This window comes from Phyllobates terribilis, unplaced genomic scaffold (genome assembly GCF_046119375.1).
Source record: "Phyllobates terribilis strain yellow unplaced genomic scaffold, ASM4611937v1 Scaffold_1__5_contigs__length_1240528914, whole genome shotgun sequence".
Classification (NCBI taxonomy): Eukaryota; Metazoa; Chordata; class Amphibia; order Anura; family Dendrobatidae; genus Phyllobates; species Phyllobates terribilis.
Genome location: NW_027362761.1, coordinates 852,028,418 through 852,055,819, shown reverse-complemented (window position 1 = coordinate 852,055,819; position 27,402 = coordinate 852,028,418). Strand labels below are relative to the sequence as shown.

Here is a 27,402-nt window from a genome sequence, read left to right as displayed (position 1 = left end):
AAGATATTTATGTAGTGGGATTTTATGATACTTACAATGATGAAATCTCCCATACATTAGAGTAGTGATTCATTATAAGGTAAACCATATTTGTTTTCAGTTCAAGGATCTGGTTACAAGCCACGTGATTAAGAAACTGTCTTTGCTGACCAGTAGTTATGTACTGAATGTCTGCTCCTGGAAGAGATAAAAATGTGTCAACCAACAAAAAAAGAGCAAAATACGCAGGTTTCCATATACACGGGGCCTTAGCCAACCATGTTGTGGCATAACTTTCAAGCAGCTGACCTTGCATATCATATTAAAGGGCTATTCCACCCTAAGATTGGTGATCATGACTGGATCCGTGTGCGCCACTCTGAGAAATCCACCAGTCCTCTATACTGCCCTGATACTGCCAGGAGGGGTTGAACTGGGGACTGGGTTTACTGGAGATAAATCTACATGGGCTAATGTTTTGCCATATGCTCCTCGTTCCAGTTTAGGTTCCCTGTACAAAACCTGTTTGATGCTCAGGATCGAGTGCAGCACTTCCCAGAACTAAGAAGAACCTGCACCAGGAGTGGGAATGTAAGGGTCTAATTGTGGGATCTATGTACAGTGGGTACCGAAAGTATTCAGACCCCTTTAAATTGTTCACTCTTTGTTTCATTGCAGCCATTTTGTAAATTCTAAAAAGTATTTTTTTCTCATTAAAGTACACTCTGCACCCCATCTTGACTAAAAAATGAAACAGAAATGTAGAAATTTTTGCAAATTTATTAAAAAAGAAAAACTGAAATATCACATGGTCATAAGTATTCAGACCCTTTGCTCAGTATTGAGTAGAAGCACCCTTTTGAGCTAGTACAGCCATGAGTCTTCTTGGGAATGATGCCACAAGTTTTTCACACCTGGGTTTGGGGATCCTCTGCCATTCTTCCTTGCTGATCCTCTCCAGTTCAGTCAGGTTTGATGGTGAACGTTGGTGAACAGCCATTTTCAGGTCTCTCCAGAGATGCTCAACTGGGTTTAGGTCAGGGTTCTGGCTGGGCCAGTCAAGAATGGTCACACAGTTGTTCTGAAGGCACTCCTTTGTTATTTTAGGAGTGTGCTTAGGGTCATTGTCTTGTTGGAAGGTGAACCTTCGGCCAAGTCTGAGGTCCAGAGCACTCTGGAAGAGGTTTTCATCCAGAATATCTCTGTACTTGGCCGCATTCATGTTTCCTTCAATTGCAACCAATCGTCCTGTCCCTGCAGCTGAAAAACACCCCCATAGCATGATGCTGCCACCATCATGTTTCACTGTTGGGATTGTATTGGGCAGGTGATGAGCAGTGCCTGGGTTTCTCCACACATACTGCTTAAAATTATCACCAAAAAGTTCTATCTTCCGCTCATTAGACCAGAGAATGTTATTTCTCATAGTCTGGGAGTCCTTTCATGTGTTTTTGAGCAAACTGTATGCGGGCTTTCATATGTCTTGCACTGAGGAGAGGCTTCCGTCGGGCCACTCTGCCATAAAGGCCCGACTGGTGGAGGGCTGCAGTGATAGTTGACTTTGTGGAACTTTCTCCCATCTCCCTACTGCATGTCTGGAGCTCAGCCACAGTGATCTTGGGGTTCTTCTTTACCTCTCTCACCAAGGCTGTTCTCCCACAATTGCTCAGTTTGGCTGGACGGCCAGGACTAGGAAGACTTCTGGTGGTCCCAAACTTCTTCCATTTAAGGATTATGGAGGCCACTTTGCTCTTAGGAACCTTGAATAATGCAGAAATTCTTTTGTAACCTTGGCCAGATCTGTGCCTTGCCACAATTCTGTCTCTGAGCTCCTTGTGCAGTTCCTTTGAGCTCATGATTCTCATGTGGTCTGACATGCGCTGTGAGCTGTGAGGTCTTATATAGACAGGTGTGTGCCTTTCCAAATCAAGTCCTATCAGTTTAATAAAACACAGCTGGACTCCAATGAAGGAGTAGAACCATCTCAAGGAGGATCACAAGGAAATAAACAGCATGTGCCTTAAATATGAGTGTCTCAGCAAAGGGTCTAAATACTTATGACCATGTGATATTTCAGTTTTTCTTTTTTAATAAATTTGCAAAAATTTCTACATTTCTGTTTTTTTCAGTCAAGATGGGGTGCAGAGTGTACTGTAATGAGAAAAATATGAACTTTCTAGAATTTACCAAATGGCTGCAATGAAACAAAAAGTGAAAAATTTAAAGGGGTCTGAATACTTTCCGTACCCACTGTAAACCCCTTCCCAACATGGCCAATTTCTATTTTTGTGTTTACGTTTTTTCTCCCCTTTTTTCAAAAGGTGATTTTTTTTTTTATTACACATAGACATATGAGGGCTATATATTTGCATTAAGGGTTGTACTTTCACCATTCATTTTTCCACAAAGTACCGGAAAACATAAAAAAAATCCAAGTTCAGTGAAATTGTGAAAAAACTGAATTTTGACTTTTTTGGGAATAATTTTTCTGGCATATATTGTGTGGTAAAAAATTCTTGGCACTATAATCTTACAGGACAATACAATTGCAGTGATACTAAACTTGTCCAGTTTTTTTATTTTAGTGGTGGAAAAAAATATTGCAAATTTGTGTAAAATAAAAAAAATTGATTGTGTTGCCATTTTACAAGATCCATAAAATTTTATTTTTTTGGTTGATGGGTAAGGGTACAGGGTAAAAGCTTATCCTTTGAGGGGCAAGACAACATTTTTTTTATTGAGACCAATTTGGGATAGATATGACATTTTAATCGCTTCTTACTGCATTTTTTTGCAGAGTTGTGGCTACCAAAAAAGAGACAATTGCTGGTTTTAATTTTTTTCTGTTTATGGTGTTTACCAATCAGGTTAATTAATTTTACATTTTGTTAAATTGGTCCTAGATGCGGTTAAATCATATGTGTATTTTTTGTTAGCTTTTTTTGTGGTGATAAAAGTGAGTGTTGAAATTATTATTTTTTTTTTGGGGGGGGGGTCATATTTTTTATTTATTTTTTCTTTTTAGTGCATTTGTTTGTCCTCTAAGGGAACTTGAAACTGTGATCGGCAGATATCCTCTACTATAAACAGGAATACCACACTGTTGCTGAATATAGTAACATTCACAGTTTATTTTGAAGCCCAGACAACAGAGATTAATTATGGCAGGCTTGGGGGGGTCAATAGAATGTTTTGCCACTTCTCTTTAGGCCAGTTAATGTGTTCTTTGGTAAACTGTAACCTTTTCAACATGTTTTTTGCAGCAATGGTACTTTACAAGGGTTTCTTGCACATAGTTTGGCTTCACTTAGGCATCTTCTGATGGTTACAGGAGTCACAGGTAACTGAAGATCTTCTTTAATCTCCCTGGAGCTGATCATTGGAGGCTTCTTTGCCATTCTTGTTTTCTATGGTCTATGCTGATGGTAGTGTTTCTTTTCCTACCATGTGTTTCGGGTTTTGTTTGGTGTTTTAAAGCATTGAAAATCTTTTTATTTGAGCGGCACTTCTTTATATGTTTTCCACTCTCCAATCACCTACTTCATCAAAGTTCTTTCTCCTTCGGTACAGTGTCTGGAATGACCCATTTTACTCACTGAGCAAGGGCTAAAAATAGGTAAAACATTTGCTGCCCTCCTTCTTTAAATAAGGGCCATAATTGACCCCTATTTCTTCACAGAATGAATGACCTCACTAATTGAAATCCGCACTGCTATTATTTAGAACACTCCTTTTTCATTAAATTAGTCAATTACATCCAATTAGCAGCATGCATGTCATGACTATTGATTCTGTTGGTTGCCCATTACTCGCCTACACCTAATCATTATTTTTTTCCCACGTTGTATGATCTTTAATGCCAAAAACAGTAAATAAAACATTAGTTATGCTAGACTGCTATTATTTTGCACATAACTATACACTGCCCAATTAATCAGGAACAAGTGTTCCTAGGAATGAATGCAGTGTAAATAGGCTGCTAGTCACATGATAAACTAGCAAAACAATTGTTCATTGGGTGAAATTATTTTTAAGCTTGCTTAGAAAATCAAGGAATACATGTGCTGCCGAGAACAGTGGCAGTCTAGGCACAGAACGATCAATAATCGATCAGTCTGCCTCTCTAAGCAAGCTATCAAATGACCGTAGACAGGCAAATATTGCCCTTCGGCTATCGTTTAACGCTACTGGTCGGCTGGTGTAAGTCCAGCTTAAAACTCCATTATTCAGGGGTTCTAAAATTTTCAACTGTCTTTTATTTTGAGTTTTTTATTTTTCTGTCAATACAACTTTTTGAGGGCTTGGTTTGGCTTGATGTTTTTATTGGTATCAATTTGGGATTCATTGATTTTTTTTTTTCATTTATTGCTTTTTATTCCATTTTTTGGGAGACGGATGAATTAAAAAGTTATTTCAAGTTTGAGGGTTTTTTTCCTGATGTTCACTGTATGGGTCAAAGAACATGACATTTTCATAGATGGGATTGTTACAAATGTGATACCAAGTATGTGCAGGCTTCTTCTTCCACTTTTTTAAAAATATTTTATTCTATATTTTTTCTTGCATTTTATTAAACGTTGTCATCTTTTTTATTTTAGTCTCAATAGGGATTTCAACGTAAATGATCTTGATAAAATACACTACGATTGTTGCATTGCATTGTATTATGCCTGTCAATATAGACATGACAGGCATTCTGACATTCAATCAGGCCGAGCCTCTGGTGATATTAAAAAGGAGGGCTAAGATTGCACCCCATGGGGGACATTGTTAGGCACCCGGCTGATGTGACAACACATCAGCACTATGCAATTGGGTTGAAGAGGAGGGCGATAGCTGGAATGCTAAGGGGTTACCAGAGTGGGTGCAAAATCTGGTGAGACTATTTTCTCTGGGTGTTGGGGGAAACTGATTCTATAGAGCAGCTCAATGGAAAAGTGCTCACCTCTGGCAAGATCCGACCTGTTTTGCTGCTACATAGAGTACAATGGGAGAATCGATTTATCTAATTTGCTCATAAATTTATCAAAAGAGAATTACAAACATGGTGAATTTAGTCACTAATGTACCCCTATAGGCAAAAAGCATATCAGGTAAAAATTGACACCACGTCAAGCCAGGAGTCTGACCTTTATTGCATACATATTATTTTTCCTCAGCCACAGAATTAGATGTCGCTGTGTATTATGCAGCATAGATAAAGCCCTTTGATCACGATAGTAAATTCTGCCCACTGAATGGGAGACTTGAGGACTAACAGCATCTGTGGCTCTTTTTTTCTTAGCCGGCCTGGCATGACGTCATTGTGCAGCGTGACGTACATGTGATGTGCCAAGGCTAATCAGAAGAAGAGGTGTGGATGCTGTCAGCTAAGGGACAAATCTCAAGGCAGACCACAGATTGTGTAGCTATGCAGTGATAAAGAACGCAAGTGAGCGTTCGAAACGCGTCTTGCTCCCCTACCCTGTCTATGCAACCGTTGTAATTTTTGCAAGTTTTTAATGGACGAAAAATAAAGAAAGAATTATTTTACCAGACGCTGAAACAACTATCCCTTTTTTTTATAGCATATTCTGGTGTGGATCCACCTGGTTCCGTGCAAGCTGGATTATAAGTACTGGGTGGTCTGGCTTTCCTTTTACTATATGTGAATTTGTTTGATTCTTAGCCTTGACTCCCCGGTCCACAATTAAAAAAGTCCATTATGTTTAAAACGCAGGAAGAAAAAGCAGCCAGTGTTTTTGATGATAATGAAAGTACTCCAACAAGCTCTGACTTCTCTGATGCGGTTAAAAACCTGGAGAAACTGGTGCTAGAAGAGTCGAAGTTATGGTGGGATTCAATACCTTTACAAAAATATATAAACAAAGATATGATACCGAGGGGTCTGAGACTTAAAAAGATACCAACTAAAGTTTACAATGTGGATTTCATGAATGACTGGAACAGCATTTTGAATATTTGCTCTTTGAATCTCATGAAATTAATTATAAAATTTGAGAACATACAACTCCAGGTCATCCAGAAAGACATTGAAATTAAAAAATCTGATTTGATTGAGAATGGGTTTCAGAAGGAACTAGATGAATCCCTTGTTAAAGTTCAGAAATCAGTCACTAAACTTGAAGATAATATCATGCAAATAAAAAAACGCAAATTTCAAAGGGACACATTAGATTACTCTCTGAATCCTGTGTATGATTGGAGTCGTAATATAAGTGGTGATCGTACTCCTAAATCCATTCTTAAAAAGAAGAAAAGGAATCAGAAAAATAAAGAAAACATGGACACATCTAAAACTAGACCATTATCGGTCAGTTTTTCAGAATCCAATATCTCAGAAATCTCAACTCAATCTGAAACTGAAAGCATTGGTGATGCTATTGCCATAACAAAGGTTGCAAAAAACGTAAAAGACAGGGCAGGAGGAAACACAAGCGGAACGCACACCATGACTACAAGAAACAAGAAATAATTAATGCAACGTCAAGTGTATTGAATTTGTCTTCTCGTGATTTTTCTAATGAACAACTTATTATGCTGTGAAGAGGCCTTAGTTTTATACCTGGAAAAAATTTTGACCTGTTTGGGACAATCATGGATATTAACCGCTTTATAAGAAATCTTACAGTTAAAAAACATTTTGCTGGTGAAGAAGATGAGGTTTCTGAAGAGGATGAAAATGTCTGTGAAAACTTTTATCGAGCATTGGATTTTTCTGAACAGATTGCTATACTGAATTTGGAAGAACTAAGAGGAAATTCATCTGAAGATGCTTTAACGTTGGACAACATTAAAATAAAAAATCCTTACTTTTATCCTGTCAACTCAAGGGTTGATTGTATGGAGCGGTTTCAGGAGGTTTTGGAGAGGGAATTGCGTAGTTTAAGCTTAAAAGTTAATAAAAATAACCCCCCTAAAAACCTGAGTCCAGATTTAGTTAAAGCATTCAATGAATTAAAATCCATGAAAGACATCACAGTAAAAAGGGCTGACAAAGGTTGCAAGATAGTTGTTTTAGACATTGAAACTTATAGGACGCAGATTTTGAAGCTTTTATCTGATGAAAAGACATATTCCCGCTTAAAATTTAATCCAACAAAAAAATTTAGTGAGCAAATCAACATCTTAATAGCGGAGGGTGTAAAATTGGGCATATTAACAAAAAAAAATCAGTGAATATTTAATATCATTGAATCCTGTAACACCTACAATGCGTGCTCTGCCAAAGATACATAAAGACATCCTTCCACCCCCAATGCGACCAATAATCAATGGAATTGGATCATGTAATGAGCGTCTCGGTGAGTGGTTAGATTCGATCTTACAACCTTTGGCACAGCGCGTGCCTGGATACATCAAAGACACCAAGGATATTTTAGATCAGTTGTCAAACAAAAGATGGTCATCAGATTACACCTGGATAGGCTGTGATGTTAATTCTTTATATACTTCTATACCATGTTATGTAGCTATGGAAGCATTGAGATTCCATTTGGAAAAGTACAGTCCGTATCCTGATGTAATGCAAGAATATATATTAGATGTGACCAATTTTTTATTAAATCATAATTATTTTGTTTTTGACAGAATTTTGTATTTACAGATCCAAGGTGTCTCAATGGGTGCTCGTTTCTCACCTTCTTTGGCAAATCTGACTATGTCATATTGGGAACATTGTTTTTTGTATTCAGACAGTAATACCTAATTTGTCCTGGTATGGTAGATTTATTGATGATATGATATTCATTTAGCAAGGAGATGAATCTGCCATTCCAGGATTTGTTACATTTTTGAATGATAATTCATTTAATTTGCGGTTTACTGTTTCTTATAGTTCAAAAGTTTTGGTGTTCTTAGATTTGATTCTTACGGGCATTCCAGGTGAAATTGTATCCACTGCTATTCATCGCAAACCATCTGCAGGTAATTCCATCATGCATTTTTCTAGTAGTCAACCACAGCATGTAGCTAAAGCCATACCAGTAGGTGAGTTCACAAGAATTGTCAGAAATTGCTTTGATCCTATAGTTGCTGAAAATGAAGTAATATTAACCTCAAAAAGATTAAAACAACGGGGTTATCCCCAATGGGTATTGGACAGGGGTAAAAAAATAATTTCTGACAAAAAAACGGACTGATCTATTGCGTCCTAAAACAAAAGTAAAAAATAATTTTTTGAAAAGTAAACCTGTCATCTCGCTGCAATATAGTGCACAATTTTCAGAAATAAAAAAATTGCTTACTAAACATCTACCAATACTTTTTGAAGATGAAATATTAGCATGCATTTTGAAAAAAGGCTGTAATGTTGTGGCAAAAAAGGCAACTTCATTAGGTGACTCACTTTCTCCAACATTTTTTTCTGATCCACACATAAAAAAAAGCACATGGTTGCAGCAAAAAGGGCAGTTTAAATGTGGTTCACTGAAATGTCGCATGTGTTCATACACACTGTGCAGTTCTGTTTTTCATGATTCTGATCATTCAAATGAATATAAAATCAAACAGTATATTAATTGTGATTCAGAGAACGTGGTATACAAAATGAATTGTACTATATGCGATAAATTTTATATAGGTTGCAATACACGTAAATTAAAGACTAGGTTTAATGAACATTATAATGACATACTTAATTCAAATAACACCAGTAGAAATGTCTCTGCTATTGCAAAGCATTTTATTATTGAGCACAATCGTGACATGTCTTCTTTGCAAGTTTTAGGTATTGAAAAACTTTTTCCACATGCAAGAGGTGGAGATATAAAGCGAAAATGATTGACAAAAGAAGCGTATCGGATATTTAATCTGGATTCAAGAAGCCCAAAGGGTTTTAATCTGAAGAGAGAAACCATGTATCACTATTGACTGTTTTCATGCACCTGTTGCTTAATGTGGTAATTATGTCATGTGATTTGTTCCAACTGTTTTCATTGGCACATTTTTAGTATTTTAGAAAATCCTTTTCATTGTGTAGCTATGCAGTGATAAAGAACGCAAGTGAGCGTCCGAAACGCGTCTTGCTCCCCTACCCTGTCTATGCAACCTTTGTAATTTTTGCAAGTTTTTAATGGACGAAAAATAAAAGAATTATTTTACCAGACGCTGGAACAACTACCCCTTTTTTTTGAGCATATTCTGGTGTGGATCCACCTGGTTCCGTGCAAGCTGGCTTTCCTTTTACTATATGAGACCACAGATAACCAATGGACCAAGTTGTGAGAATTGATTCTCATCAACTAATGAACACCGATCTCCCCTATGTTTTCATGCTGCACCTCCCCCCCCACAAAGGTCAGAAGCAGGAAATCTCAGGCTAAGTTGACTTGTTGCATATTTGATGCAGATTTTTTTCGCAGCATATTTGCAGTAAAATCTGTGTGTGTTATATGTGAATTTTTGCTTTGGATTTTGGTGCAGATTTCCCCTTTCCATTGCACAAGGGTAAATCTGTACATAGAATCAACATGCTGCAGATCTAACAATCTGCTCTATGTGTCAATTTATCATCAGGAAATACCTGGAATGTGTAGATGAGATTTGTTAAAATCTCATCTTACTCTTTACGTTGCGGATTTTCTGCATGGAAAACTTGTAGTCAATATGTAACATATGAGACAGTAGGAAACCAATACTTTTAGATTAATTTTCTCTCTCTTTTTCTCTTTTTATTTTTTTTTTTCAAAAGCAAAGCATGAGAAACCAAAGTCAAGAAATATATTCTTAAATGATGAAACATATTAAATTATTCATTTTCTACAAATTCATTATAAAACACATATAATTTCCATAATTTCTTCTCATTTACCTTCTTTGATTACATCCAAAATGGTGAAATTGTGGAAGTCAAAGTTGGCTTGTGTCCTTGAGTCTGTCAGTTGAACCTTCACGACTAAACAATATAAAGAACACATTTAAAGGATTTTTAAAGAAATGTTTGTATTTTTTTTCTGAAAGATAATTTTTACAATAGGATCCCAGTAAATTTTTTAAGAACAATTTAGTGTATGAAGCATCTACATAGCTAACAGTGAAATCTGTCAGTGAGCTCGTTCTGACAAAGGAGTTTCTAAACCTTTTCTTTTTTTGATATGTTTATAAAGCAGCTTAGAAAAAAGTTCAAAGTTTAAGTTTGACATGTTAACTACAAAAGTTAGGATAATTGCAGTGAGGCAAAATAGTTATATTTATGCGGTAATATTTTTGATGGGTCAAACTTTACTTTTTTTTTATGAAACTTTATTTTTTATTTTCAATTTTAGTGTCCTTTTTTTCCTCCCATTGTTGCATTATAGAAGCCATAATATATTTTTCCATCAACATATCCGGATGAAGGCTTTTGTTTTGCAGGATTAGTATTTTAAAATGGCACCTTTGTAGTTTATGTATAATGTGTTTAACTTTTTAGAGAAGTGGCAAACAACCACTAGGTACAATATCATTTTGAGATTTTGTTCTACCGGGTTTCATCAAGCGCTATAAATGACACATTAAGTTTGTTCTTTCACTTGTTAGGAATATATATTTTTTATATTTTCTACTTTGAAGAATTCACATTTTTATGATGGCAGACATGCATTAAATTTTCACTTTCGTACCTTTTTTTTAGGGTTTAGTCATTTTTTTCTTTGTCTTTTTTAAATGGTTTTCACTGGGTAGGGTAATAATATGGTTAGTTTATCACGAGGGTCATTTTAAATGCCAATTATGTATAGTTTTGTTTTGTGGTTTTTTTTTTTCTGAACTTTTTTTATTTTCTAAAACCATTGTTGTTTTTAACTTTTTAGTCAAACTAGAGAACCTGAATATCTAATCTCTAAATCACGTATTAATACTCTGCAATACTTCTGTATATGTCCGGTATAAAACTGGTTGGCAACCAGAAAATGGCATAATAGACACCTGTGCAGGGCTGACAGGGGACTATGTAAGGCTCCCCATTGCCATAGCAAGCATGGATCACCTGCAATGAGGCAGCCCTATCTCTCTAACCAATTTGATGCCATGGACAGCATTGGCCACAGAAGTGGAGTTCTTTCCTATCGCTGTGCATTCAAAGAACTGGAGTGTCAGCTCTCAAGAATGCACCAGTTCTGTGTTGTTATAATAAAGTGACTTGATGTAACTGCATAACACTAGTGATGAGCGAGCACTAAAATGCTCAGGTACTCGTTGCTCGGGTCGAGAAAATTGGAATACTCGGGTGCTCGACCCAAGCAACGAGCCCAATGTAAGTCTATGGGAAACTCGAGCATTTTTCAGGCTGCTCCCCCTGGCGGTCTGCAGAGGGCCTAAAAATTGCCCAAATCGATGGAAACAGTGCTCAAATGACATGGGAACAGCATGGGGAAAACCCCTGGAAGCATTTCTGACTCCCAGGTCACGGCCGTCAACAACGTTGTCAGAGTATTAAGCCACTTTTACGGACTCACAATAAAACATACAAAAACGAAACCAAAATAGATTTTCCAGGGAAATATGTTAAGGAACATCCTTTCCAGGGTAATGACTTGTATAGAAGGCAAAATAAATAACCAAAACCAAAAATACTCCTCCACACCTTGGGATATGTTCACACGTTGCGTTTTTGATGCGTTTTTGCACTTTTGCATTGCTTCAACCAAGACAAATGCATTCACCAGGAAATGTCATTTTAACATTTTACAACCTTATCTGGCCATGTGGTGTGTGACACATCATCAGACACATGCATACAGTGCTGAAAAGACATGGGAACAGCATGGGGAAGACCTCTGGAAGCATCTCTGACTTCCAGGTCACTGCCTAAAAGTGTGCCCATCATATGTGATCCATGGCGCATGCGAAGATGCCTCCTGCCATGCACCTGTCGTTGCAGACTTGCAACAATCACCGTCCACGTCCTTGTCCCACTGCAGCGTTCAGTTGTCCCTACCCCATTCCTTGGAATGCAAGCGCAAGTATGCAGGCAGCCAGCCACCCACCCACCCACAGGCTGCAATACTATACTGCCAAATTTTTGACAGCTGCTTGCACTTGAAATGTGGCCTATTAAACTCGTGGAGGCGGAAGCTTTTCACAACCTCATGCCGGCTGCGGCCGGGTGTCCATACTTGGTCCCCAGTCGCCTCTATATTTCCCGGTATTGCCTCCGCCTTCCACAAGCGCGGGTCCCACAACATTACCCATGCCCTCCCCAGTGCACTTACTGGGAAGGACCGCCTAACCACAAACACGTGGACAGGTGAATGTGGCCAGGGACGGTACGGAGCCAGTCCACAATTTTTTTTGCTGACAGTTGTATTTAGCTCGGTGAAAGGACTGGCATAGAGGGAAACCCTATCTACCCTGCATGTCATTTCTCACAGGAAGTCCTGTAATGCAGCTTGTTGCAGAAGCAATGGCAGCCCGTCCAACATCAACTCGCCCTTGTCGGTGGTGCTTTGACACACACACATCTTTCTTTGCGCATTTCATTTCTTGAATACAGAGTTGGACAATGGCCTGATCTGTAATGCGGTTTGAGAAATAACATGCATAAGCATGGCTGATCCACATTAAAAAAGCAGCCATAGAGTGTCCGGGAACCTTCCCCCACACTTTTCTTAGCCAGGGCTGCTTTTTGGCAGGGTTGGACGGGCCCACCAGAGAACTGGAGACTCCTCCGGCGGGCCCTGGCTTCTTCTTCAGGAGAGTTCATAGTGCCGAGGTGAGGCTATGATGATGATAGAGGCCACCATCTGCTTAGTTTTCTGTTACTTGGTGAAAGGACTGCCATAGAGGGAAACCCTATCTACCCTGCATGTCATTTCTCACAGGAAGTCATAAGCATGGCCGATCCACATTAAAAAAGAGTGTCCGAGAACCTTTCCACACACTTTTCTTAGCCAGGACTGCTTCTCGGCAGGGTTGGACGGTCCCACAAGAGAATCCTCTGGTGTGCCTGGACTTCTACCTCAGGAAAGTTCATGATAGCGCTAACTTTGCAGCTGCTATGGGGCTCTTGAGCGGGGGAGAAAGGTTAGCCCTCAGAATCAAATCCTCTGGTGGGCACAATGTTTTTCAATCTGAAACAGCTTTTCTGTGGGAGTTGTATTTCACCACAGCCATATTCTTTAGCTCGGTGAAAGGACTGGCATAGAGGGAAACCGTATCTACCCCGGCTGTCATTTCTCCGTCACCAGGTTCCGCCCATTGTCACACACGACCATGCCTGGCTGTATGTTCAGCGGTGAGAGCCACAGATCAGGCTGCTGTGTTACAGCTTTCAACAACTCTACAGCGCTGGCCGGTTTGTCAATTAAGCATTAAGCATGTTATCTTCAGCACAGCCTGTTGCCGCTTGGCCAAGGCAGTGCTGCAGTGCTGTCAGCTTGTGACTGATGTGGTCATTTCGGAGATGGAGGAGGAGGTGCATGAGCTGAACAATGTGATTAAATTGAGGTTAAATTGGTGACACTGTTTTTTATACTAAAGAAAGATCCTATTGTTTTGTTTTTTTTAAGACAAATGCATTCACCGGGAAATGTCATTTTAACATTTTACAACCTTATCTGGCAATGTGGTGTGTGACACATCATCAGACACTTCCTGTTTTATTTATGATGGAGGAACTCTGAAAGTCATAAAGCCTATTTTTATAGGGACATCAGACGGCCCTTACTATTCTTAAAAGGCCAGCAGACGGCCCTAGCTATTGTTAGAGAGCCATCAGCCGGCTATACTTTGTTGTTCCCATTATTAACAAGTGGGTCTCCTATACTGTTATTGCGTATCCAGTGACTGCAATGGCTGCCAAAAATTTGGACGCAACCCAATACCCCTTTGAAGAGACATAGAGGAGGGTCTCAGTAAAAAAAATGTTCCTACTATAAAGGAGAGGGTCTCCTATAAGTGGTAATGCTCATGCTGTGACTGCGAGGGCTGCCAAAATTTGGGAAAAACCCCACTAAGAATTTAAAGACACATAGAGCAGGGCCACAGTAACAAGGTACGACATGTTCCCATTAGAAAGGAGAGAGTCTGCTATACAGTTATAGGGTATGCAGTGAGTCCAACGGCTGACAATTTTAGGAAAAATCCCACTAAGAATTTAAAGACACATGGAGCAGGGCCACAGTAACAAGGTACGACATGTTCCCATTAGAAAGGAGAGAGTCTGCAATACAGTTATAGGGCATGCAGTGAGTCCAACGGCTGACAATTTTAGGAAAAACCCCACAAAGAATTTAAAGACACATAGAGCAGGGCCACAGTAACGACAAATCCCCATTAGAAAGGAGAGAGTCTTCCATAGTGTTGGCCTATGCAGTGAATACAAGGGCTGCCAAAAATTTGGAGGCACTTCAATGCCCCTTGGAAGAGACGTGGAGGAGGGCCTCATAAAAAAATGTTCCCATTAGAAAGGAGCGGGCCTCCTATACTTGTAATGCCCATGCACTAAATGCATGGGCTGACAAACATTTACCCATGGGGGGTATACATGAACATACTGTATCAAAAAAATTTTTTTACGGGCATCATAAACACTATTGTTGAGCGAGCATGCTTGAGACTGCTCGGTACTCGCCCGAGCATCTCACTACTCGGGATGTTCGGCGAGCACCGAGCATTTTCTGGTTACTCAGGCGGGAGCTCCGGTCTCCGCCCTGCATGTTTGGCGCTCTTTCCAGAGCCAATGAACATGCAGGGATTGCCAGCCAGTCACTGTAATGCCGCAGCCATGTTGGTTGTGGGTATTACAGTGATTGGCTGGCCGCACAGCGTCACCTCGAGTATTTAAAAGCGGGCGCCGCCATCTTGGACACAGTCGCTCCGGATCAGACAGTGTAGGGAGAGTGCTGCTGAGCTAGGGAGAGATTTATACTGCGAAATAGGTAGTGTAGGGTCTCTAAAGCCTGCAAAATCAAACAAACAGTCCTTCTGAGGACTAATATCCATCCCAGATATCGGGCAGGCAGGCAGGCTGTATAGGAGACACAGTGGTTATACCAACAAACACTGCATTACAGTCCTGTGTGCTGCTGCTGCTCAAATTGCTAGACTTAGCCGCAGGTCTCAGGGGCCAGGAAAAATCCTTTTTTTTCATCTAAATCCTCTTTTTTTTACCTTATACACAAGTCTTTACCCTGGAAAGGATGTTCCTTAACATATTTCACAGGAAAACAGTTTCAGCTTCGTTTTTGAACGTTTTATTGTGAGCCGTTAAAAGGGGCTTAATACCTCTGACCACGTTGTTGACAGCAGTGACCTGGGGTTCAGAAATGCTTCCTGAGGCAATCCCCATGCTGTCCCCATGTCATTTGAGCACTGTCACTATCGTTTTGGGCACTTGTTAGGCTTTCTACAGACTGCCGGGGGTGCCGCCGCAAAAATGCTCGGGTCTCCCATAGACTAACATTGGGCTCGATGCTCGGGTCGAGCACCTGAGTATCATGGTGAGCTCGGCCTGAGCTTCGAGCACCCGAGCATTTTAGTGCTCGCTCAACACTAATAAACACCCTTTAAAAAAATTAGGTGGGTGTTGCATCACGGACCACGGTCACGCTGGTGATATGGTGGTGGAGGATGAGGAGAAGGAGGAGGACAAGAGCAAATAGCCAAAATCAGGAAGCGTATACCCATGTGAGGGTGTGAAAAGGTGCATGGGAATACACCTCTCAAGAAAAGACACTGGATTGGAGTTTATGTTACGCTGCTATCATTCGGTGGTGTTGAGAAGTCTGGCCCAATCCAGCCCTTGTTCATTTTTATGAGTCAGCCTGTCAGCATTTTCAGTTGACAGGCGGATGCGCTTATCAGTTATAATTCCACCAGCGGCACTAAAAACCCGCTCTGATAAAACGCTGGCGGCAGGGCAGGCCAAGACCTCCAAGGCATAGAGAGCCAGTTCATTCCACGTATCCAGCTTGGATACCCAATAATTATAAGGCACAGCGGAATCACGGAGGATGTTGGTACCGTCGGCAAGGTACTCCCTCAGCATCTTCCCAAACTTTGCACTCCTTGTGAGAGTACCCCGCGCCTCAGGGCCTGTCCGATGGGAGGGTCTGAGAAAACTCTCCCAGAACTTTGACAGTGTTCCCCTGCCTTGCTGGATTGAAGTCTCTCGCCTGTACTCCTTGGTTGTCCAACAAAGTGTGCCCTCTGCCGCCAGCGTTTTCAGATGGGAATTTTTTTAATAATTCCGCAACAAGGGCCTTCTGGTACAGCCCCATTTTTGTAGACCTGTCCGCCTCAGGAATAAGAGATATAAAGTTCTCCTTGTAGCGTGGGTCTAGAAGTGTCACCAACCAGTAATGGCTGTCATCCAAAATTTTGAGAACGCGAGGGTCATGAGAAAGACAGCGTAACATAAACTCAGCCATGTGTGCCAGACTACTAACAGGCAAGACTTCCGTGTCCTCACCAAGAGGATGACTGACCATGCTCTCCTCCTCTTACTCCTCCTCTCTGTCCTCTGGCCATCCACGCTGAACAGACGGTATGACAGCTGTGCAGGTAGTATCGTCTATAGTGTATGAAACTAGCTCCTGTCCTTCCTCCTCCTCCTCCTCCTCATTGTCACCCAATCCATGTTGGGATGAGATGAGGCTTGGCTGTGTGTAATCACCCTGTATGGTTCCTTGCTCCATCTTATCGTGCTCCGCCTGCAATGCATCCTCTTTGATTGTGAGCAGACAGCGTTTCAGAAGACAGAGAAGCGGGATGGTGGCGCTAATTATGGCATCATCGCCGCTCACCATCTTGGTGGGGTCCTCAAAGTTTTGGAGGATGGTACATATGTCTGACATCCATGTCCACTCCTGAGGTCTTATGTGTGGAGTCTGAACTGAATACCGACGGCCTTGTTGATGCTGATACTCAACAACTGCCCAATTCTGCTCACAAATCCTTCCCAACATCTGCAGTGTGGGGACATCACACACCAGTCTGTGAACCGGAAGCTGCAAACACTGCTGAAACACGGCAAGGGCGGCGGAAGCTGTAGCTGACTTTCTAAAATGGGCACACAGGCGGCATACTTTAACAAGCAGATCCGGCAGCTCCGGGTAGGATTTGATAAACCGCTGAACCATGAGGTTAAGCACATGGGCCAGGCATGGTACGTGTGTGAGCTCGCCTCGCCTCAGAGCCGCCACCAGGTTCCGGCCATTGTCACACACGACCATGCCTGGCTGTAGGTTCAGCGGTGTGAGACACAGATATGCCTGCTCTTTCAGAGCTGTCCACAACTCTTCAGCATTGTGTGGTTTTTCACCTAAGTATATTAGCTTCAGCACAGCCTGTTGCCGCTTGGCCGAAGCAGTGCTGTAGTGCTTCCAGCTTGTGACTGATGTGGTCATTTCGGAGATGGAGGCTGAAGAGGAGGAGTAGGCTGAGGAGGATGAGGTGCAGGAGCTGTAGACCATGGGGGCAACCCTGATTGACCTAGGGCCCGCAATCCTTGGTGTCGGGAGGACGTGTTCCGTCCCAAGGTCCGACTGGGTCCCGGCTTCCACTGTTAACCCAGTGTGTCGTCAGCGAGATGTGCTGTCCCTGCCCACAAGCACTTGTCCACGTGTCTGTGGTTAGGTGGACTTTACCGGTAACTGTGTTGTTGAGAGCACGGCTAATGTTTTGGGACACGTGCTTGTGTAATGCAGGGACGGCACACCGGGAGAAATAGTGGCGCCTGGGGACCGAGTACCGAGGGATGGCCGCCGCCATCAGGTTGCGGAATGCTTCCGTCTCCACGAGCCTAAAAGGCAACATTCCGAGCGCAAGCAGTCGTGAATTGTGAGAATTTAGTAGTGTGGGGCGTTGGCTGCTGTTAGAACTCTCCTGTTGTTTTTTTTCTAGTTTGCTGGTCACATGACCTTTTTTGCCTATTTAATCCGGCTCTGCCCTCCTGGCCTTGCTGGACTTCATTGTATTACTACTCTTGAGCTAGCTTGGTGCTCTGTTACCTTTCTCTGTTAGTTTTGCTAGGTCTTCTGACCTCTATGTTCTATGTTGTGTGTTTGTCTTTTACTGCTACAATTTCTGCTAGGAGGTGTCCAACTTTATCCCAGTCCCTAGATCTTGTAGGGATCCCTCCCTTGCATCTATAGGTCTTCGTACAGACTAGCTGAGGACTTTAGCGGGTCTGATCGCAGGATCAGGTTCCCCATTACATCGTAGGGATCCAGTTTAGTTCTATTGTAGGGACAGATCTCCTGTCTTTCCTTAGTGCTTGTAGCAGATCATAACAGCTGCATATTTGCGCTTGCGTTCCAAGGACTGGGGACAAGGACATGCGCTGGGACAAGGACATGGACGTGCTTCCTGATGCTGCTACTTGAGAGTGTGCAGCGACAGGTGCAGGGCAGGAGGCATCTTCGCATGCACCATGGACAGGGGATTGGCTTGCATCCACAACAGCGGAAGAAGCAATGGTGCCACCTGCAGACACTGTTCCTGGACCCTGGGGTTCGGCCCACAAAGTCGGGTGCTTTGCTGCCATATGCCCGATCATGCTGGTGGTCGTCAGGCTGGTCGTTTTGCCACTCCTGCTGGTGATGGCCTGGCAAGTGGTGCAAATGGCCTTTTTGGGGTTATCGGCAGAGTCTTTAAAAAACAACCAGACTCGGGAAGACCTAACAGTTGCACCGACAACTTCCTTCGTGTTGGTGTTACGGGGAATTGTTGCCTGCCTTCTGTCTGCGGCCACCACACTGCTTCTTCCTGCCTGTTGGGGTGCTCTGCCTCCCTCCCCCTGTGTGCTGCTGTCCTCGCTCTGCATGTCCTCCTGCCAGGTTGGGTCAGTTACTATATCGTCCACCACCTCGTCTTCCACTTCCGCACCCTGGTCCTCCTCCTGACTTTCTGGCAATTGTGTATCATCATCGTCCACCTCTTGTGACACTTTCCCACCGTCGCCTTTGTGTGACCGTGGCTGCTCAAATATTTGGGCATCGCTACACGCGATCTCCTTTTGCCCCGCTTCAAGTGGACCGGGCGAGAGGCCCGAATCTATAAATGGAAAAGTGAACAGCTCTTCAGAGTGTCCAAGGGTGGGATCAGTTGTCTATGGGTACTCGGCATGTTGGGAGGAAAGAGGATCAGGGTGAGGAAGATGCGGTCCAGACTCACGGCTACTGAGACTTGACCGTGTGGAAGACAGGGTGGTGGTGGTGGTGGCTAAGTGACTGGAAGCATTATCCGCTATCCAACCAACAACCTTTTGACACTGCTCTGGGTTCAATAGTGGTGTGCTGCCGTCCCCTAGGAATTGGGACAGGAAGGTCAGGCGAGAAGATGTGGGTGTTTGTTGTGGCACAATTTCGGCTTGCCCACTGCCTTGTCCTCGGCCTCTGCATGCACCATTACCATCACGTCCAGTTCCCCATCCCTTGACACGTGCCTTGCCCATTTTAAATGGAGGACAGTATCTTTCACGCTCACTACAAATGACTGAGTTTGGAGCGAACTTATATGTGAGCCGTTTGACGGAGAAAACACAGTTTTAAATACCTGGCCTGTAGGTAAGTAGTTTGAACAGCAAACTGCGGTGAATTGCTTCACTGACACACTGAAATTTTTTTTAATGGAGGCCAGAAATGGCAGTATTTTGTGAAAACGTATATGTAATCCGTGTGACGGAGAAAACACAATTTTAAATACCTGGCCTGTATGTAACTGTTTTGAACAGCAAACCAGTGTCAAAAACTTTGCTGACACACTGAAAGAAATTTTTAATGGAGGCCAGAAATGGCAGTATTTTCTGACAACGTATATGTGATCCGTGTGATGGAGAGAACACAGTTTTAAATACCTGGCCTGTAGGTAAGTAGTTTGAACATCAAACTGGCGTGACTTGCTTCACTGACACACTAAAGGAAATTTTTAATGGAGGCCAGAAATGGCAGTATTTTCTGACAACGTATATGTGAGCCGTGTGACGGAGAAAACACAGTTTTAAATACCTGACCTGTAGGTAACTGTTTTGAACAGCAAACCAGTGTCAAAAACTTTGCTGACACACTAAAAAAAATTTTTTATGCAGGCCAGAAATGGCAGTATTTTCTGAAAACGTATATGTGATCCGTGTGACGGAGAAAACACAGTTTTAAATAGCTGGGTTTTTAGCGCTGTATTATGGAAAGGACCTGGCTGTATTCTGCAGTGCCAACAAGCAAATGGCGCAGAAAAACTGTGTTCTCTGGATTGCTTTTTAAGCAAATAATGAGGATTAAGATCCCAAAAAAATTATTCCTGGCCCCTGAGACTTGGGCCTATTTCTAGAAATATAACAGCAGCAGAAGGCAGAATTGGAATGGAGCCTCTTGTGCTATATGCACTGCAGTCTGTTATATACCCTGCCTGCCTATACACCCTGCCAGCCTGATATCTCTGCAGATGGATTAGTTAGTCCTCAAAAGGACTGTTTGTTTAGATGGATATGTGTAATGTACGGTTTTTCTCCCTACACTACCTAATACACGATCAAATCTCTCCCTGACACAGCAGCACCTCTCCCTACACTGCCTGATCCGGAGTGACTGTGACGAGCATGGCGGCGCCAGGTCTTATATAGACCTGATGACGATGTGCGGCCAGCCAATCACTGTAATGCCCAAAACCAACATGGCTACGGCATTACAGTGCATGGCAGGGAATCCCTGCATGTTCATTGGCTCTCTAAAGAGTTCCCGCCTGAGCAATCCCGGAAATACTCGCCGAGCCCTGAGCTTGTCGAGCACCATGATGCTCGGGCGAGTACCGAGTAGTGGCGAGCGCGTTCGCTCATCACTACATAACACCATTAATGTCCCATTACAGAGCAGGGAGGAAAGAGCAATGACTCTGTCATTACCCTAAAAGGCACACGTGTATGCAGCGTTGGACTGGAGTGCCTTGGGCCCGCCAGAGAAAATCATTCCTGGGGCTACAGGAACAGCTACATAGAAATAAGCCCACTAATTGTGTGGTAAAATGTGCTAATATTGTGGTGTAACATAAAAACACAATTGTTCACATTTATCAAAAATGGCGTAATTTGAGCCAAATCTTGTGTACTCACTTCAATTACATTATTCCATATTTATCAAATTTCGTCCCTAATGATAACTTTGGTTCAAATTATTTAATCACAGCATTTTAAGCATGGTAGCATACATCTCAATGTTAAAAAAGAGCTGACGTCCAGTGTGTCAAATGTTGCATAGTTATATAATTTTGTACAAATTGCAACTTTTTATGCATGTAAAAAAGGTTTTAATATAAATGCATTTGTTCCGAGCCTTTTTTAAGACAGCCAGTGCCGATAAGGGCGCTCCTCTCCCCATGCACATACATAAAATCAATTCAAAACATTAATCTCTTGGCAGAGATGAACATACACTACAAGTACGTCCACAGCAGGGTCCGCATGTGTGGAGTTGGCTCAGTAGCGGAGCCCGCTTCACACAACATATGGCAACTGCGTTTTTGAACAAACTGCTATTATTTTGAATACTACTGTGTGTGTGTGTGTGTGTGTGTGTGTGTGTGTGTGTGTGTGTGTGTGTGTGTGTGTGTGTGTGTGTGTGTGTGTGTGTGTGTGTGTGTGTGTGTGTGTGTACGTTTGTCCTTATAGTTAGATTTCCTTTCGGTGGTAGAAAAATAAATAGTTTTGGATGATTACTATTGTCCCTTCATTGTCTGCGCCGTTGCATCCAAATAACCTGTTCACAAAATCAAAGTATGTCATTGGGTTGGAAGGGGTTAAACGGGCAGTTTTGATGACCTCACAAAGCACATAAACATCATAGACATCATATGACATCACAATAGATATAGAATGTACAAAGTGTAACACCTGAGCCATCTTGTTTCATTAGAGCCGGACAGCTTGAAGGAAACAAGTCCAGGTAGGGAACTCTTCACTTATGACCTCACTCATACATTGTATAGATGGTGGTTAGTAGTGGGATTCAGAACTGCATCATTAACCTGAAAATCTCAGCAAATATCACTGGATCATGTGTCCTGTGCTGTGATTGTTATAATGATTCTATGATTTAAAAAATGTCATTGACCAGATTCCAAGGAAAATCTGCAGGTTAGTGTGCTTTAGTAAGGTAATGTGAGCCCGGCCTAACAGGGGTTACCAATCTGGACAACCCCTTCCCTAAATGAGGACTTGCTGGTCGATTAACTGATCATCTGTCAGTGGTCTTGGAGACCCTCAGCAATCGGCTGTTTTTTCCCTCTATGACGCCCATGTGCTCTAATAAAAGCATATAGAAAGGGGTGGGTCAGTTGAGACCACTCCATTTGGCATCATTTTTGGGTAGCTCTGCCATTAATGTTGTCAAAACATAGCGTCTCATAACATAAATGTAATTGCAGACTGCTCCAGTTCTCCATTCTCAGCTCTTGGTCTTGTTGGATCAGGGGGGACCTGGAACTGACGTTTTATAATGATCAGGAATTGCAGTATGGCGTCCTGTATTCTCCTTTATTTCATAGAGCATTAGGTGATGCAGATTAGAATAAAAGGGTGGAAATGTTTAGGTTATAACGTGCGTCAAGACTCAATTAAAAGTATTTGCAGCCTGTGATTTTGTTTTATTAATTCAACGCTTCCTTGGAAACTTGATACATAACACAGCAGTGGCAGTTATTATGACATCACAGGGGACATGACATCATAGATATCACATGACACCACAATTGGTACAGAATGTATAAAGTTCTAATCCTGAACCATCTTGTGTCCCAGAGGCAGCGGCTTGAGGAAGACAAGTCCAGGTAGGCAGCTCTTCACTTAACACTAAGGCCCCATTCACACCTTGTGTAGCTGTGGGGTGTTTGTGCTGAAGGTTAGAACTGCACCATTTACCCCTGAAAAAAACCTCAGCAAACATCTCTGAGTGACGTGTTCTCTCTTGTGTATCAGGATGACTCCTTAAATAAGACCTATCATTGAATCCTCTTTTTTGTAATGATAGGTGTTATGTCTCATCTAGTTCAGATGAGCAGCAGTAATGAAGCACGGACAGATGACGGTGGCGCAGCAGGATGGCCGGGCAGAAACAACGGAGAACGTAGTGGCTTGACCACAACTGGAACCACAGGGTATCATGAGCAGAATTGAAGAAACGGCAACTGGCGTAATGGAGTTACAGACTCTGATCAGACTTTTCTGGGATGTGGAGATGAGAAAAAAAATGTTTCTCACCTTCTCCATTCTGTCAGTCGTGAAAATCGGACAACACTCAGATCTCATCAAAGTGCAGTCCAATTTTTTCACGGACCCATAGACTTGCATTTCCATTACCATATTTTGCAGACTATAAGTCGCACCGGACCATAAGACGTACCCCAAATTTTGGGGTGGAAAATAATTCTTTTAAATAAAATGGTGGTGCCTTTTATAGTCCGTTTAGTGGTAGGTTACCAGGGGGTGGCGGCGGTGGAGCAGGGTCACAGGAGGCAGGGCTGCTGCTGCTTCAGGAGGCCGGCAGTGGCAGGAGTGGGGTGATGCTGCGGGCCCTGGGCTCTCATAAGATGTCGGCGCCGGTGAGCAGAGTCCCCTTTCCTATTGAATGCCCTGCAAGGGGCTTTGGGAAAGTGGCCACTGGAGGTGGTGCATGCGCATATTGAGATCTCGGGAGATGCATGCGCCTCCTCCAACATTCATTTTCTCAAAGCCCACTGCAGGGCAATCAATGGGAAAAGGGACTTTGCTCACTGGCACCGACATCTTATGAGAGCCCAGGGCCCACTGACACTGGCCTCCTGAAGCATCGACACTGCCTCTTGTGACCTTGCTCCACCGCAGCCACACCTCGGTAACATACATTCGGATATTGTATATAAGATTGTAAGGACAGGGTGTACATTATTCTGCATGCCCTCAGGAGCAGTCTGTATATTATATATTAGATTGTAAGCTCCTAGGACAGGGTGTACATTATTCTGCATGCCCTCAGGAGCAGCCTGTATATTATATATTAGATTGTAAGCTCCTAGGACAGGGTGTACATTATTCTGCATGCCCTCTGGAGCAGTCTGTGTATTGTATATTACATTGTAAGCTCCTAGGACAGGGTGTACATTATTCTGCATGCCCTCAGGAGCAGCCTGTATATTGGATATTAGATTGTAAGCTCCTAGGACAGGGTGTACATTATTCTGCATGCCCTCAGGAGCAGCCTGTATATTATATATTATATTGTAAGCTCCTAGGAACAGGGTGTGCATTATTCTGTATGCCCTCAGGAGCAGTCTGTATATTATATATTAGATTGTAAGCTCCTAGGAACAGGGTGTGCATTATTCTGCATGCCCTCAGGAGCAGTCTGTATATTATATATTAGATTGTAAGCTCCTAGGACAGGGTGTACATTATTCTGCATGCCCTCAGGAGCAGTCTGTATATTATATATTAGATTGTAAGCTCCTAGGACAGGGTGTACATTATTCTGTATGCCCTCAGGAGCAGTCTGTATAGTGTATATTAGATTGTAAGCTCCTAGCACAGGGTGTGCATTATTCTGCATGTCCTCAGGAGCAGTCTGTATATTATATATTAGATTGTAAGCTCCTAGGACAGGGTGTACATTATTCTGCATGCCCTCAGGAGCAGCCTGTATATTGTATATTAGATTGTAAGCTCCTAGGACAGGGTGTACATTATTCTGCATGCCCTCTGGAGCAGCCTGTATAGTATATATTAGATTGTAAGCTCCTAGGACAGGGTGTAGATTATTCTGCATGCCCTCAGGAGCAGTCTGTATATTGTATATTAGATTGTAAGCTCCTAGGACAGGGTGTACATTATTCTGCATGCCCTCAGGAGCAGTCTGTATACTGTATATTAGATTGTAAGCTCCTAGGACAGGGTGTACATTATTCTGCATGCCATCAGGAGCAGTCTGTATATTGTATATTAGATTGTAAGCTCCTAGGACAGGGTGTACATTATTCTGTATGCCCTCAGGAGCAGCCTGTATATTGTATATTAGATTGTAAGCTCCTATGACAGGGTGTACATTATTTTGCATGCCCTCAGGAGCAGCCTGTATATTATATATTAGATTGGAAGCTCCTAGGACAGGGTGTGCATTATTCTGCATGCCCCCAGGAGCAGCCTGTATATTGTATATTAGATTGTAAGCTCCTAGGACAGGGTGTGCATTATTCTGCATGCCCTCAGGAGCAGCCTGTATATTATATATTAGATTGTAAGCTCCTAGGACAGGGTGTACATTATTCTGCATGCCCTCAGGAGCAGCCTGTATATTGTATATTAGGCTGTAAGCTCCTAGGACAGGGTGTAGATTAGTCTATATGCCCTCAGGAGCAGCCTGTATATTGTATATTAGATTGTAAGCTCCTAGGACAGGGTGTGCATTATTCTGTATGCCCTCAGGAGCAGCCTGTATATTGTATATTAGATTGTAAGCTCCTAGGACAGGGTGTGCATTATTCTGCATGCCCTCAGGGGCAGTCTGTATATTGTATATTAGATTGTAAGCTCCTAGGACAGGGTGTGGATTATTCTGCAGACCCTCAGGAGCAGCCTGTATATTATATATTAGATTGTAAGCTCCTAGGACAGGGTGTACATTATTCTGCAGACCCTCAGTAGCAGTCTGTATATTGTATATTAGATTGTAAGCTCCTAGGACAGGGTGTACATTATTCTGCATGCCCTCAGGAGCAGCCTGTATATTGTATATTAGATTGTAAGCTCCTAGGACAGGGTGTATATTATTCTGCATGCCCTCAGGAGCAGTCTGTATACTGTATATTATACTCTGATGCTCTGACGCTCATGCTCACGCTCTGCAGCTCACGCTTGGACGCTCACGCTCTGACGCTCACGCTCTAACGCTCACGGTCACGCTCTGACGCTCACGGTTTGACGCTCACGCTCTGACGCTCACGCTCTGACGCTCACACGCTCACGCTCTGATGCTCTGACGCTCACGCTCTGATGCTCTGACGCTCACGCTCGGGCGCTAACGCTCTGACGCTCACGCTCGGACGCTCACGCTCGGACGCTCACGCTCTGACGGTCATGCTCACGCTCTGACGGTCACGCTCACGCTCTGACGCTGACGCTCACGCTCAGACGCTCCCGGTTTGACGCTCACGCTCTGATGCTCGGACGCTCACGCTCGGACGCTCACGCTTGGACGCTCACGCTCGGACGCTCACGCTCGGGCGCTCGGACTCTGACGCTCACTCTCGGGCGTCACGCTTGGACGCTCACGCTTGGACGCTCACGCTCTGACGCTCACGGTTTGACGCTCACGCTCGGACGCTCACGCTTGGACGCTCACGCTCGGACGCTCACGCTCGGGCGCTCGGACTCTGACGCTCACGCTCGGGCGCTCACGCTTGGACGCTCACGCTCGGACGCTCACGCTCGCGCTCACGCTCACGGTTTGACGCTCACGGTTTGACGCTCACGCTCTGACGCTCACGCTCAGACGGTCACGCTCACGCTCTCGCTCACGCTCTGACGCTCACGCTCTGACGCTCATGCTCGGACGCTCACGGTTTGACGCTCACGCTCGGATGCTCACGCTCGGACGCTCACGCTCGGACGCTCACGGTTTGACGCTCACGCTCAGACGCTCACGCTCGGACGCTCACGCTCTGACGCTCACACTCTGACGCTCACACTCTGATGCTCACGCTCTGACGCTCACGCTCGGACACTCACGCTCTGACGCTCATGCTCGGACGCTCACGGTTTGACGCTCACGCTCGGATGCTCGCGCTCTGACGCTCACGCTCGGACGCTCACGGTTTGACGCTCACGCTCTGACGCTCACGTGCTCACGCTCTGACGCTCACGCTCGGGCGCTCACGCTTGGACGCTCACGCGCTCACGCTCTGACGCTCACGCTCGCGCTCTGACGCTCACGGTTTGACGCTCACGCTCTGATGCTCGGGTGCTCACGCTCGGGCGCTCACGCTCTGACGGTCACGCTCACGCTCTGACGCTGACGCTCATGCTCAGACGCTCACACTCTGATGCTCACGCTCTGACGCTCACGCTCGGATGCTCACGCTCGGATGCTCACGCTCGGACGCTCACGCTCGGACGCTCACGCTCACGGTTTGACGCTCACGCTCGGACGCTCACGCTCTGACGCTCACACTCTGACGCTCACGCTCGGACTCTGACGCTCGGACGCTCACGCTTGGACGCTCACGCTCGGACTCTGACGCTCACGCTCTGACGCTCACGTTCACGCTCTGGCGCTCACGTTCGGACGCTCATGTTCGGATGCTCACGCTCGGGCGCTCACGCTCGGACGCTCACGCTCTGACTCTCACGCTCTGACGCTCATGCTCGGACGCTGACGCTCACGCTCTGACTCTCACGCTCTGACTCTCACGCTCGGGCGCTCACGCTCGGACGCTCACGCTCTGACGCTCATGCTCGGACGCTGACGCTCACGCTCGAACGCTCAC

The 27,402-nt window shown here is 43.7% G+C and overlaps 1 protein-coding gene and 1 long non-coding RNA gene across 3 annotated transcripts in view; one reads left to right on the top strand and one right to left on the bottom strand.

Annotated features, from left to right (window-relative positions):
* The window catches only part of LOC141153555 (uncharacterized), a 133,317-nt gene extending 124,343 nt beyond the window's left edge, over positions 1 to 8,974 (top strand). Inside the window, exon 3 of the long non-coding RNA XR_012247320.1 lies at positions 8,702 to 8,974. This is a non-coding gene — a long non-coding RNA (uncharacterized lncRNA). The remainder of the gene's footprint in view (positions 1 to 8,701) is intronic.
* Positions 1 to 27,402, bottom strand: part of LOC141153543 (venom factor-like) — a 309,206-nt gene that overhangs the window by 390 nt on the left and 281,414 nt on the right. For both annotated transcript variants that reach the window (XM_073638454.1, XM_073638462.1), the window contains exons 39-40: positions 9,791 to 9,874; positions 36 to 177 (exon numbers count right to left, since the gene is read on the bottom strand). In XM_073638454.1, the coding sequence (XP_073494555.1) occupies positions 36 to 177; positions 9,791 to 9,874 (226 nt within the window). The remainder of the gene's footprint in view (positions 1 to 35; positions 178 to 9,790; positions 9,875 to 27,402) is intronic.